The sequence below is a fragment of the Anabrus simplex genome, chromosome 5 (genome assembly GCF_040414725.1).
Source record: "Anabrus simplex isolate iqAnaSimp1 chromosome 5, ASM4041472v1, whole genome shotgun sequence".
Classification (NCBI taxonomy): domain Eukaryota; kingdom Metazoa; phylum Arthropoda; class Insecta; order Orthoptera; family Tettigoniidae; genus Anabrus; species Anabrus simplex.
The window spans coordinates 30,956,106-30,970,674 of record NC_090269.1 but is presented as its reverse complement, the minus strand read 5'-3'; the positions used below and the strand labels follow the sequence as shown (position 1 = coordinate 30,970,674).

General features: G+C 38.4%; 1 protein-coding gene across 1 annotated transcript in view; it reads left to right on the top strand.

The window, feature by feature from the left end:
• The window catches only part of pigeon (protein), a 251,647-nt gene that overhangs the window by 4,892 nt on the left and 232,186 nt on the right, over positions 1–14,569 (top strand). Inside the window, exons 2-3 of the mRNA XM_067146828.2 lie at positions 2,300–2,430; positions 12,009–12,078. Of these exons, the coding sequence (XP_067002929.2) occupies positions 2,300–2,430; positions 12,009–12,078 (201 nt within the window). The remainder of the gene's footprint in view (positions 1–2,299; positions 2,431–12,008; positions 12,079–14,569) is intronic.

The following is a 14,569-nucleotide window of genomic DNA, read 5'->3' as shown; positions in this document are numbered from 1 at the left end:
TTCATTACTTCCTACGCTCCACCTCAAACTTAGTATGAAAACTGTAACAATTGTTGGTCTTGCTCTACTAATAGTTGCAAATAACGAATTTCACCCATGACCACCCAACCATACTGTGCTCAACATGCGAGTATGCTAAGCCGCACACTCACCATAAAGGTGCAATTTTCTGGCAAACCATTAGAGTTGTGAAGAAAATACATGTTTATTTATTTATTTATTTATTTATTTATTCAGGATCAGCAACAGCATAATGCCGAATTACAACGATCTGAGCTATGTACAATAGATATGAATCTAAAATGAAAGATATATAAATACTTACAAAGGACACGAATATACACAATAAAAACTGTACAATCATATATAATACATATTTACATAAACAACGTTATTAACAAAGAAAAATACATTTTTATAGGAAAAGTCATGTTTTAAGTTTCACCAAGAGGAAAAGTTGTCTCACTTTTACTTACTTTGTTGATGGGGTGATAGTACCTCATGGGGAACAATGTAAGTATCTAGGTGTTAATATAAGGAATGGTCTTCATTGGGGTAATTATATTAATGAGGTTGTTATGTTGAAATGTTACAGATCTCTTCATATGAGTTTGTTTAGGGGTTGTAGTCATCATCATCATCATTTTACAGTTCCAGTTTCGTGGGTACCGTTGGCGAGCCTTTTCCATTCTGTCTTATTGAGATACGTTCTCTTGTTAATGACGTCCTCCAGTGTCCTTCCTTAGGGGTTCTAGTAAGGATGTAAAGGAGAGGGTGTAAAAGTTTCTGGTAAGACCCCAATTAGAGTACAGTTCCAGTGTATGGAACCCACACCAGGACTGCTTGATACAAGAAGTGGAAAAGATCCAAAGGAAAGCAGCACAATTTGTTCTGGGTGATTTCCAACAAAAATACAAAAATGTTGCAAACTTTGGGCTAGGAACACTTGGAAGTAAGGAAACAAGCTGCTCAACTAAGCAGAATGTTTTGAGCTGTCAGTGGAGGGATAGCTTGGATTGACATAAGTAGATGCATAAGCTTGAATGGAGTTTTTAAAAGTGAGAAAGATCATAATATTAAGAAAAATATGGAACTCAAGAGGACAAATTTTGACAAATATTTGTTTATATAAAGAGGGATTAGGATTTGGAATAATTTTATCAAGGGAGGTGTGTGATAAATTTTCAATTTTTATGAAATAATTTAAGAAAAGACTAGGTAAAGAACTGGTAGGAAATCTGCCTCCTGGGTGTCTGCTCTAAATGCAGATCAAGGTGATTGATTGATTGATTGATTGATTGATTGATTGATTGATTGATTGATTGATTCATCAATCGATTGAATTGATTTTTTAATTTGCTTTACATTGCACCGAGACAGGTCTTATGGCAACGAAGGGATAGGAAAGGCCTAGGAGTGGGAAGGAAGTGGCCTTGGCCTTAATTAAGGTACAGCCCCAGCATTTGCCTGGTGTGAAAATGGGAAACCACGGAAAACCATCTTCAGAGCTGCCGACAGTGGGGTTCGAACGTACTATCTCCCGGATGCAAGCTCACAGCCGCGCGCACCCAACCGTACAGCCAACTCTCTCAGTGATTGATTCATTGATTGATTGTATAAGAAATGCCCTATATTATTGCCATCCTTATGCTCAGATAATCTAGGTTACTTAATTCACTGTTATTCCCTAAAATATTAGATAAAGTATCTTGTTTTGACTTTGTAAGTAAGCCTAGCACCCTGCTTAACAGAAATTTACCAAACACACATTGATTTGGGAGTGACAAGCGTTTCACTTCCATTTGACAGCCATGGACTGTTATGAAGTTGTGTGGGACTTCAGGAAGAAAGAAAGTAGGCCTAAGTAGAACTGGCTGAATCAGCATACCTTAATGTATTGCTAATTAATGAAATGTGGACAAGGTAAGACAACAGGGAATGAGTAAGAGATTACAAGGTGCCCTTAACAGGCAGTGAAAAGCAGAATGTAGAATGTGATTGTTCATTATTAGGATAACTATAGCACATAACATCATTTATGTTTGGCACTGAAGTAAATGATTTGGTTTCAATGCATCCATTCTGTGAAGGAGTAGATGAGGATGAAGCAGACCAGTTTAATGTGGGTCTGAATGGCATAATAGTTTGAGCCAACAACAAAGAGAAAATTTCTTATTATTTTATAAAAATTATAGTGAAATATTAATTATTCCTGCAGATGATGAAGATGATTGACACCAACTTCACTGCTTTTTTTTCTGAAGTATTCTTTCCTTTACTGTTCAGTATTTCTTTACAGAAGCAAGAGAATGGAAAGTACTCGGACAAGAACAGGATGGCATTATTCTGGTGGGATGGGTGATCGAGTCTCTTAGGAGTGAACCTCATACATGTATCGGACTCTATCATCATGAAAATAGTATTTTAAAGGTGAGTTTATTCAGAAATCTAGGGTTAGGAGTATGGTATGACTCAGTTGTCTACAGCTTAACTCACCAACAAAGGAAAAGGGAAAATGGTTGCAGTCTATTCAGCTATTGGACTGTTTGAATATTATGCCCAGTGCAGTTAGCAGAGAACAAGGGAAGAGGTATTATGGTGGTGTGGATCTTATTGAACTATTTATTATTATACACCAGTACCTGTGGATGAATCAGTTTGCAGTCATGAACTGTAGCTCTGATGAATTTATTTAGTGATTTAAGCCCACTAGGGAGCACTTATGACTTGTTCTTTTTGTATGCTCGTTTTCGTTCTCAATAGCTCTTGAGTCCAGCTATTAGTTTTTCCTTTCTTTCGTGTGAAAGAGGTTTGTGAGATTTAACAACACAAATTTACCAATCTAAAAAATTTAGGGCAGTCTGAGACATCAGTATCAGAAATTCCAGCAGAAGCTCTCTTTTTACTTCATTTAGCCACATGTTTCCAGTCTTGTAGTTTTTGATGAGTGAGAAGATCTTCGTAAGCCTGCCGTTGTCCAAGCTCAGAAGGTAACCATGAAACTTGTCACATGCTAGTGTTAACTGTTTCCAACTCTTTGTACAGTTCAGAGTTTACTTTCAGTCTGTAGGTTCCATCCGGGAGCACTTTTGGTCCATGAATTTTTCAGACAATATGTCTTTCGACTTTTTCCAGGTCATAGGTAATAAATTCCATATTAATCTGTATTGAAGAGCAATATAGTGTAAAACAAAAGCTAAAGGTTTCCACCTATTCTGTCATGTTGGAAACAAATGAACATCTCAACTCTTTCCCATCAACACCATTGTGTTCACACTTGTTTCAGCTGAGCTGAGTTATAGAAGATTCCTCTAGTGCTGGTCTTCTGTGAGGTGCAGTCTTCCAATCGGAGGAAAGCTGAGAGTTTGCACAGGACATTTATTTATTTATTTGTTTATTTATTTATTTATTTATTTATTTATTTATTTATTTATTTATTTATTTATTTATTTATTCTTCTTTGCGTTTAGGCCATCTGTGGACCACGGTGCTTGTGTTTTAGCTGTGTTTTTGTCTTCGTCTGCCCCTTTTAGCATACTGGATTGTGTTCTTAGTGGCCTCTTGAGCCTTCCTGTTGGCCCAGTATTCCTTCATTTTCTCGCTGAATTCTTTCCTGCGCTTCTCTGACCAATTCCCGGCTCCTTTGTGGCTAGCTGATGTAAGGGATGTTAGGAAAGGTTTAGTTTTGACCATTAAACAGTATGCATTTCTGTCAGTAATGGGGGCTTGATTAATATTAAGCTCTGCATGATCTTTGTCCACTTGTTTGGTCCAGGGGAATCCAGTAGCTTTGCCTTTGTTAGCAACCTTGAAGATCTTATGGGATTATATATATATATTCATTCATTCATTCATTCATTCATTCATTCATTCATTCATTCATTCATTCCTTCCTTCCTTCCTTCCTTCCTTCCTTCCTTCCTTCCTTCCTTCCTTCCTTCCTTCCTTCCTTCCTTTGTAGATGGCGAAGTTAGGGCTCTTGGCCCTCTCTTACACTTAACCACTGTAGTGATACATCATTAGTTGCAAAGTTTGAGGGCATATGTATTAAATAATAACCTACACAAAAATACATTACACTTTTCTAACTCACATTCATTCGATCATCCAGTCATACAAGTTAGTCAGCTGCATTCAGCAGGTAGTGTCGGCAAGCAGTCTTAAATTTAAGTAATGAGGTGGTATTTCAGACACTAACAGGCAGGGAATTCCAAAGTTTAGAACCCGTCATAACAAAGGAATTGTTAGACATAGAGGATCGGTGAACAGGAATAGAAAGGGAGGTACCAGAGCGGGTATTACTGCTTTGAAAGGAGGACAAATACTTAAGCTGGGATGAAATGTATAGTGGTCTGTCTTCAGAGAGCAGTCTGTATATCTGTATCAGTATATGATACATTCGTCGTTTGTCAGGTTTCACCCATGAAATAGTGTGATAGTATGGGGTGACGTGTATCATAACTCAGACTGTATATAAATATAAATATAAATATAAGGCAACAATTAAGCGCTCGCTGAAGTTTCGAAGTCTGCTCTTTTGTTGCATCTACAAGAATGACATCACAGTAGTCGAGGATGGGAAGCACTAGTGTTTGTATGAGTTTAATCGTCACATTATAAGGTAAAATATCGCTGTTTCTTTTAACTGAATGAAGTATTGAAAATAATTTTTTTTTACACACATTCTTAATATATTCAGACCAATTTAAATTTGTGTTCATTGTCACTCCAAGATTTCTCAGATTTTGACTGAATGGAATAACTCTACCATTCAGTATTACTGGAGGAATAGTTTCATATCGTAGTGTGGTCAACAATTTTTGAGAGCCAATAATGATTGCTTGTGTCTTGGTTAGAGAGGTCTTACATTGGCAGTATATTTGTAAGTCGTCCGCATAAAGATGGTAGCTACAATTCTTTAAATTATATGAAATGTTGTTTATGTACAAAATAAAGAGCAAAGGGCCTAAAACAGTACCCTGTGGCATGCCTTCCTTCCTGGTTAGCCAGTGAGAGGTTTGATTAATTTGTTGTGTGTGATTTTTTAGGTACGATGAAAAGAAATTAATAGTTCGTTGATCGAAGTAGTAAGATTGCATCTTGTTTAATAGAGCCTGGATGTTTATAGTGTCAAATGCACTACTGAAATCGAGGAGAGTATGTCACCGGTCTTTGGTCTATTGCGTGTCGTATGTCCTCAGTCACTTGGAGCAGGGCAGTTGCTGTGCTGTGTCCTTCTTGAAGCCAGATTGTAATGGGTCTAGGAGAGAATGGTTGTTTAAGTATTCCAACACCTGCTCATGAACCAGACGTTCGAGTGCTTTGAAAATCGCAGGTAAAATAGAAATTAGTCTGTAGCCGGATGGTTGGGAGCGGTCAGGTTTCTTAGGCGTAGGGATAACATTGGCTAGTTTCCATAGTGAAGGAAAGGTTCCATTTTTAAGGCAGTAGTTAAAAATGTGGGTAATAATTGGTAAAACAGCACCAATAATGTTGTCTAAGAAATTCATAGGGATATCATCCACTCCTCTTGCTTTTGATTTGATAGAATACAATAATTTTTTTTTAACTTTCTTAGCAGTAACGGGGTGGAATGTAAAATGTTGTTGGTGAGGTGATTGTGATGAGTGTTTCAAAATCTTTACTTGTCTTGAATTTCATGCCCGCTTCAAATATATATTTGTTTTTTCTTTGATTTTGACTTATATGGTCTCTGGTAAGACCAAAACTAGTTTCAAGAAATATATGGAAGATTACAACAAACAGTATTGAATAGGTGGAAACCTTTAGCTTTTGTTTTATACTTTTTCCAGGTCGTTCATGGTGCCTGTCCTATTCATCAGTAAGGTGTGCGCAGCATATAAGAATTGGGATCTGACAATAGTTTTGTAACGGCGTATTTTGGCGTTCTTCGAAATGCACTTCTTATTGTAACAGTTTGCGGCAGTTGGTATGCTGCGTTGAGTTTGGCACATCTGTCTAAGATGGGGGTTCTGTCTCTACCATTGGGGTGAACCCATTTGCTAAGATACCGGAATTGATTAACTTTTCAAATCTATCCATAGATGGTCATCAAAGGGGCTTCCCTGGGGTGCTTACTCTCAAAGTACTTGGTCGTTTCGTATGATATTTATAGTCTTGTCTTCGTCGCTGTCTCATGTAGAGATTGAACAGCTACTGCAGCATCCTTAGAGTTGTTGGTTAGGATCACAATGCCATCTGTGAAGGCTAGGCTCCTGATCTCGATCTTCCGTGTTCCAGCTCCAATGTTAATTGGTTTGATTCCAAGATTGCTCATTGTAAGTTCCCAGGTCTTTATGATTTTGTTGAGCACCAAATTGATGAGAATAGACGAGAGGCTATCTCCTTGTCTCACACCAGATTGAAGAGAACAGGCAAGAGACCATCTCCTTGTCTCACACCAGTTGTGATCTTGAAACTCCAAGACAGTCCTCCTCTGAATTTTAACTTGGAGGAGGTATCCATGAGAGTCTGTTTGATGAGGGTGCATGTGTTGTAATCCAATCCTCATTCTTGCAGCACTGAGAAGGGTGTCTGGTGGTCAATATAGCCAAATACAACGGTGATGTTCACGCCCCTCACGTTTTAATTGGAGAATAGTTTTCAGCTCGAAGATCTGATCGATGCAGGATCGTCCTCACTGAAATCCTCCCTGATATTCACTAGCTGTGTGACCAAACTGGCTCTCCACATTGTCCTGTAGAATCCTAGTCAGACCTTTACTGTGATATTCCATGGTAGTTGTTGACATCACTTCAGTCGCTTTTCTTGTGCAGTGGGTGTAGTAGAGCTGTCTTCCAGTCATCAGGCATCCTGCCTGTCTCCCAACAGTCAACCAGGATCCGGTGTATGATCTCTGCGATCGTAGTTCCACCTGCTTTAAGTGCTTCTGCAATGAAGCCATCTTCCTCAGGTGCTGGGTGACTAAAGTTATTAGTCCCTTCAGTTCATTTACCACAGCTTTAAAAAATCTCCTGATGAGTAGCTGCTTCTGTAGTACAGAAGAATACACTATGAAGTGCTGGTAATGATGCTATTACTTATTAACTTGTAAACATTCATAATATGTGGTATGTAGCCTTAAAAATATGTTGATGTCACATTGATTATGTATGTATTGTTAACACCACAGTCATAGATTTTTATTTTGTCTTGTAGATATTGATTATTATTTTAAAAAATTAGGATGTGCTGTCCTACCTTTGAGGTATTTGGAAGAAATCACTCGACATTTCCTATACTGTTGGCATATTTCAAAATATGTAATTGTACAGTCTATGGAAGCTAAATAAATGAATGAATGAATGAATGAATATTATTCTTGAGGCAGTTGGCAGTTGATAGTGGTAGTTATTTGCTGAAGGGTAGGTGGCTCAGATGGGAGGCAGACATCTACTGCGTTCTTTGGGCTCTTGGGAGTTGAGCAACTGGTCGAAGTAGTCTGCCAGAAGTTGCACATTCCCACGGTTACAGGTAACCAGCTTCCATTCTGGGTTCTTGAAGTGAAGGCATGGTGGATTATACCCTGAGGGCTTCTCTTCGAATTTCTGATAGAAGTTTCTGGTGTTGTACCATCTGAATTCTTCATCCAACTCTTCTAACCTCGACCGATCATAACATCTTTTTTTTTTTGCTTTACTTCGCACTGACACAGATAGGTCTTATGGTGACTATGGGACCGGAAAGGCTTAGAAGTGGGAAGGAAGTAGCCGTGACCTTAATTAACGTACAGCCTCAGCATTTGCCTGGTTTGAAAACGGGGAAACCATGTAAAACCATCTTCAGAGCTGCCGACAGTGGGATTTGAACCTACTATCTTCCGAATGCAAGCTCATAACTACACGGCCAACTCGCCCGGTGATCATAACATCTCTTCACGCAGCTAATGTTCTTGCTTGACAGTTTTCGTACCTTTGAGAAATAATAATTGAAATCATCATCAGCATCGATTTTCCACTCCAGCAAGCCGGGTGCGGGAGCTTATGAGCCTCTTCCAGTTCGTCCTGTCTATTCACAGCTGATGCCTTTTGCTGACAGTTTACATCACGTTTGGCAAGGTTTTTGAAAATTTGCTTTTCCCAACAATCACGAGGCCTCCCTCCAGGCCTCTTACCAACAACATTCCTTTCAGAGTATGCTCAAGGGGTCCTAATTGATGTCATCCTTCTCATACGTCAATACCATCGTAATCTGCTTAATTCTAAGGTTTCAAACCGGCTTCTGTCCAATCCAAGTTGCTGCCAAATACTTTCATTCCTTATTTTGTCTCTCCTTGTCTTTTGGAGACATGACCGAAGGAACTTCATTTCAGTGGCCTGTAGGTGACTTTGTGCATATCTAGTCAATGATGCTGCTGCCAGTCCGTATGTTAGAATTGGTACAAGATATGTTTTGGACAGCATGAATTGCAAGCTTGGGAAAATGAGTCATCCCAAAGTAATTGACGAATGGAGTGGTAGAATTTTGATGCAGCTTGTATTCTATTGCCTATTTCTTGGTTTATGGTATTGTCAGAAGAAACGAAGCTCCCTAAGTATTTGAAGTTACTGATAATGTCTACTTCTTCATTTTGCACTCGCAGGTGGACTGCTTCAGGATTTCAACTCATCACTAAACTGACGGTTTTAGGTGGTCTGATGATCATTCCCATTCTTTCAAATTCTTCTTGCCAAATATCTAGTTTAGCTTGAACTTCTGCTTCTGTCTCATCCCATAGTGTAACATCATCAGCAAATACAAGTGCATTTATTGTCTGATCCTTCAGTTTCACAACTTTCATAACCTCATCCATTATCCCCCTGTGGGTGGGGGCGGTAGAATAACACCCACGGTATCTCCTGCCTGGAGAGGCGACTTAAGGGGCCTCAAGGGCTCTGAACTTTGGAGCGTGGGTTGGTGACCACAGGGTCCTCAGCTGAGTCCTGGCATTGCTTCCACTTACCTGTGCCAGGCTCCTCACTTTCATCTATCCTATCTGACCTCACTTGGTCAACTCTTGTTCTTTTCCGACCCCAACACTATTAGGTTTGCGAGGGCTAGGGAGTCTTTCATTTTCACGCCCTTCGTGGCCCTTGTCTTTCTTTGGCCAATACCTTCATTTTTCAAAGTGTCGGACCCCTTCGATTTTTCTCTCTGATTAGTGATATATAGATGGTTGCCCAGTTGTACTTCCTCTTAAAACAATAATCACCACCACCTCATCCATTATGGTAATGAAGAGAAGTGGTGATAGACAACTTCCTTGTTGGACTCTGCTCTTGGTTTCAAAACAGTTGGACCTGCGTCCTTGAATTTGCACACAGCTCTTTGTCTCTCATTATAGTTGTTTTACTCGAGCTATAATCTTACCTGGCACTTCTTTACATCTCAGACATTCCCATATGTGCTTACGTGGTACATGATCATATGCCATCTCAGTATCCAAGAATACAACTACAGTATAACCATTCTATTCTTATCCCAGTATTTTTCAAAGAACATTCTTGTCAAAAAAAATGAGGTCTAGCATTGATCTGTTCGCTCTAAATCCATGTTGTTCTTCCTCAAGTTTAGGTTCAACAAATTTTCTGATTTTTCTTTCCAGGATAGTCTCATATATTTTTAACCCATGAGACAGAAGGGTTACGCCTCTATAGTTGTTACACTTCTTTTGGTCACCTTTCTTAAATAGTGGAATAATTACACCTTGCCTCCAGTCACTGGGGATTTCATTTTCTTCCCAAATTTTATTTAGTACTCTGTACAACCACTGTATTCCAGGTTCTCCAAGTGCTTTGATCATGTCCACACTGAACTCATCCAATCCTGCAGACTTGTTTTTCATTTTATATGTTGCTGTTTCCACTTCCAGCCAGGTCAAACTTTCTATAGCATTTACAGGGTCATCTTGTGTGTTGTCAGTTTTATTACAGTTGAGTAAGTGATTGAAATATCTACTGAACTCCTGTAATATTTCATTTTCATTTCTAGTTACCTCTCCATTTGGAAGCTCTACTGTGTTGATACAGTACTATTATAATTTCTTTTGTTTTTAACAGTGCTATACAGGAGCTTCTTGTGTTTGTCTTGCCCTATTCTATTTGCAAGCTCTTCTTTGCATTTCCGCTTGTCAATGTCCACTCTTTTTTTTTTTACCTGTAATCTTTTTTCTCTGTAAAATGATAGTTTATCCTCAATATCACTTGGATTTCCTCGCACTCTGGCATGGTATAAAGCTCTTCTTGTCCCATTTCTAGCTTTGACAGCAGCTTTTACATTCTCATTCCACCATGCTGTTTCTTTGGATTTTCTTCCTTCCACATACTCTCTCAGCTTTCTTCACCAATACTCTCCTCACGTAATACCATTCCTCATTTGCAGATCTCAGATCTTCTTTTGGTAACATCTTCCGAACATTTTCTCGAACATTTCCTTCACCCATAGTTCAGAAAGTCTCCAAGTTTTTATTTTTGGTGTTTTTTTGTTGTAGACTTTAGGAGGTCTTGTCTTTGTGATATTTGCAACCAACAGCCTGTGGTCTCCATCCAAATTTTCACTGGGAATTACTTTGACATCATTTACAATCTTCCACACATCTTGGTCGGCTAGTATATAATCAATCACAGTTCCATATTGATCGTCCCAACTATATCTTGTGATTTTATGCATGTCCCTTTTCTTAAACCTAGTGTTACTTACAACCATATTGTTCCTCATACAAAGATCTAGAAGATGTTCACCCCCTGTCATCCTACTCCCCATTCCAGAGGTCCCAGGAGGATTCGTAGCTCAGTCTGTCTGATCCAACCTGAGTGTTAAAATCTCTCATTATTACCAAATTTTCACAACCCATATGTTCTTCCAAACTGGACGGGAAGGCTTCTTTTTCTTCATTTGAACATCCTGATTGTGGAACATAGACCTGGATTATATGATATTTGTCTCCATTCCATTTTACTGACAGTTTAATTATTCTATCATTGACAAATTCAATCTGGGTACAAACATCAATATCTTTATGAAGTATAAAGCCCATTCCATTTCTTGACTCCAAGTTATTTCCAGTTTATAGTCTAGACAGAGGTGTCTTATACCTGTTGTCTTCCATTTGGTTTCACTCTAACCCATGATAATAATTTTCCTCCTTTCCATCACATCAACTATTTCTTCAGTTTTATTTGTCATTGTTAGAATATTCAAGGTTCCAATCCAACAAATGGGTCTTGACTTAGGTTTCGTAGCTGGTGAAGCTTCAGACTGTAATCTGTCATATGCACCTAGCTGTTGTTGTTGTCTTGAGTTCTTCGATCCATAGCTTGTATTTGTCTTGAAAGCGATGGCAACTACTCTCCAACTGACTTGCTAGGCCTAACGGTAGAGAAGATTTTCTGTCAGGATTATCTCTCTTAGCCTTTAGCAGTCCCCTGCCACATCTGCAAGGCAGCAGCTTCCTGTTGAATTTATGTGTCATTTCCTACACAAAGGCTTCAACAAGCCCATGAAGGGTGAAGTCCTCTGCCCATAGCCATTGGTTCTCCCTTAGTTTGTCAGGTTTGGTAACGACCGCCCAACCCTTGGCCGGACAGTCGCAGGTAGTACCGTCTACTGTAGCATACGGTAGCAGGATGTACCTAACCTGACATGAAATCCTGACAGTATCATTATCATTATTCTTTTGTTATTTGTTTTAAGTTGCACTAACTCATGAAGGTTTCTGGTAATGATCATATGGGAAAAGACTAGGACTAGGAAGGTAATGGTTGTGGCTTCAGTTAAGGTACAGCTCTGGCCTTTGCCTGGTATGAAAATGGGAAACAACAGAAACAGCTGTTAGTGAGTTTTGAATCTTCCAGCTCCTGATTGTAAACTCACAAAATCACTTGACCAACTTGCTCAGTGAGTTTATGCTTATACTTTTATCTGTATCATGAAGTATCTAAAGTGTAATTTTCATATGTTTATTCAAATGGATTTTAAGAATTATTCAATTATGTTAATTTTATTTCCAGGTGCTGCATATTTTTCAAAAAGTTACAAATGTTATTCAAGCTTCTGTAAACCATAGTCATACATTGTTAGGTAAGTTTTAATTCTCATTGCTTCTTAAATATGTGTCTTCTTTATGTCTCCCTTGTCACTTGTCTTTGAAGTTTGCAATTATGTTCAGAGAAGATATTCCCTTCACATAAGCATGATAATATTTTTGTTAAAAATATTTTTGTTTATACATTTATTTTCAAGTAATTTTTAATAAAATCTTGGAAGCCAAAGATGACAAAGAAAGTTTCTATAGGTTCATATATGTCATAAAAGCAGGTTCTTAACTGGCTGGAAATTATACATGTTTTAGAATGACATTAATAAGGAATTTGGGGTATAGTTTGTAGGTATCTGTGGGTTTTTATCCTGTGGCATATTTTTCATTAGCTTTAGTATGATTGTGTTGTACATGCATACGCCTTTCAGTGTTCAGTCTGCAAGCCTCTATGAATTAACTATGAGCCTCCACACTCATCTTTATTTGCAGCTATTTATCATTGTACTGTACTTAATTTTGTATTGAATTGTATTTTAGTATTATTGAATACCAATGATACCGGTACCTAAGTATATTGAACATCCTGTCTTAAAAGCATCCACAAACCTCCACTTGCCTATGATCAGTACAATCTTGTATTGAGTGTTATTTCATATAAATGGATTTGAGATTTTGGCACTCTTCTCTTTCTGTAATTTTTTGGTCTTTCATTTCTGGTGTTAGGAATATTCTACTCAGCAATTCCAAACTTCTGGGCATGAGATTTCCAGTGTCAACTATTCTCCGTATAGCTGCTACAAGACAACCTCTTACTAGAGGAGACAAGAATGAAGTGAAGCTCTTGGCCTAGAGAGGTCAGACTGTGTGCTAGAATAGACAGTCTCTCACTGGAAGAAACAAGAATGAAGTGAAACTATTGACCAAGAGAAGTCAGACTATGGATGAGGGTGGACAACCTATCCCTAGAAGATACGAGAATAAAGTAAAGCTTTGACTTGGAGAGGTCTGACAGTGGATAGACAATCTCTCATTGGAAGAGATGGGAATGTAGTGAAGCTATGACCTAGAGAGCTCAGACTGTGGACTAGGATAGAGAACCTCTCACTGGAAGGGACAAAATGAAGTGCTGATAAAACGTGGGCAGGCGCGGTCCTACACAACACCAGTTTATTTCCTCTTTCTGTATTCATTAGAACTAAACAGTATGTTAGGGTTGAAAACATTCAGCCTGAACGTTTGTTGGGTAATGTGGACATCATTCACTGCCAGTCATCTGTCCTTTCTGTCCCACCTACGATTCCTATACCCTTCTCGAAGGAATTTAAGATTAGTAGGAGGGCTGGTATGTACATTGATGCAAGTGTAATAGACTGATAAAGCTTGAAAACAATATTCTTTAACCCATGGGTAAACAATTCAAGTATCAAGCCCGAATTATTATTATTATTATTATTATTATTATTATTATTATTATTATTATTATTATTATTATTATTATTATTATTATTATTATTACGGGGATACCCGTGGAATGCAGAGGTGAAAGAAGGTGCAGGCTGGAATGGGTCTAACTACAAGGCCGAGATATGAATTAAAATTGCATTAAAGGTTATATTTTCAAAAATAGCAAAACTTAACCAATTTTCACATAGAATTTGAACATTCAACAAATAACAACAAGTCAACAAGTAATCAGGTCCAAGACCAGGAAAGCCAAGATTTAAATACAAATTAATGATCTGGGCTTCAAGCCCCACTTTTTACAATTTCTGAGCTCTCAGCTCACAACCACATATTACCAAAGGGCAGAAAACTGCTAATAACATGGAGCACTTGCTCCCACCTAGCAATGTCAAGCCTCCTATAGGCACATATCCAAATACTAGAAAGAGCTGACCCGCTCTCAATTTTTCAAGCTTATTAAAGGCAATTCCAGACTTTTACACATGATTGCCATCAAGGCACAACTTACAATGAAACAGGGGTATCTTATACCCAACCTACTGGGCCTTAGCGGACAAGAAAAGGTTAAGTAAATGGCCCGCAACACCAAGTAGAATGGAGGCGAGTACTTGCACTCCTACATGAAAGCTTTTTAAAACCTAAGAGGCACTAGGCCGATGAACCAGGGGCTATTCCCAAACTATGGAGGTGACTCATATAAGAAAATTTAATACATTAAGGAAGAAAAAGTTACCAAAACGTAGTCACCTCAAGGCAAAATGAAGGGCAGCTCGACAGGGTAAAGCACTCTCTATCCCCGAATTACAGTTACAGATTTAAGTTTTACATAAGCCGGCAGAATTTACATTTTGAAAAGATAGGTTACATTTGTAAAAGATTTCAGACCTTCCCCACCTCCTGCTACATGTCCATACGCTAAGTTAAATGTTGATGAAGTGGCCGAGAGACAAGAAAATCAGCAGTTTTTATACCCTCGTGGAAGATTCGAGATCTTTCATGAATAATCAAGCCACACCCTCTTTCTTTATTGGTCCGTCTTGAAAATACACTCAAAGTCGAAGAAGAAAT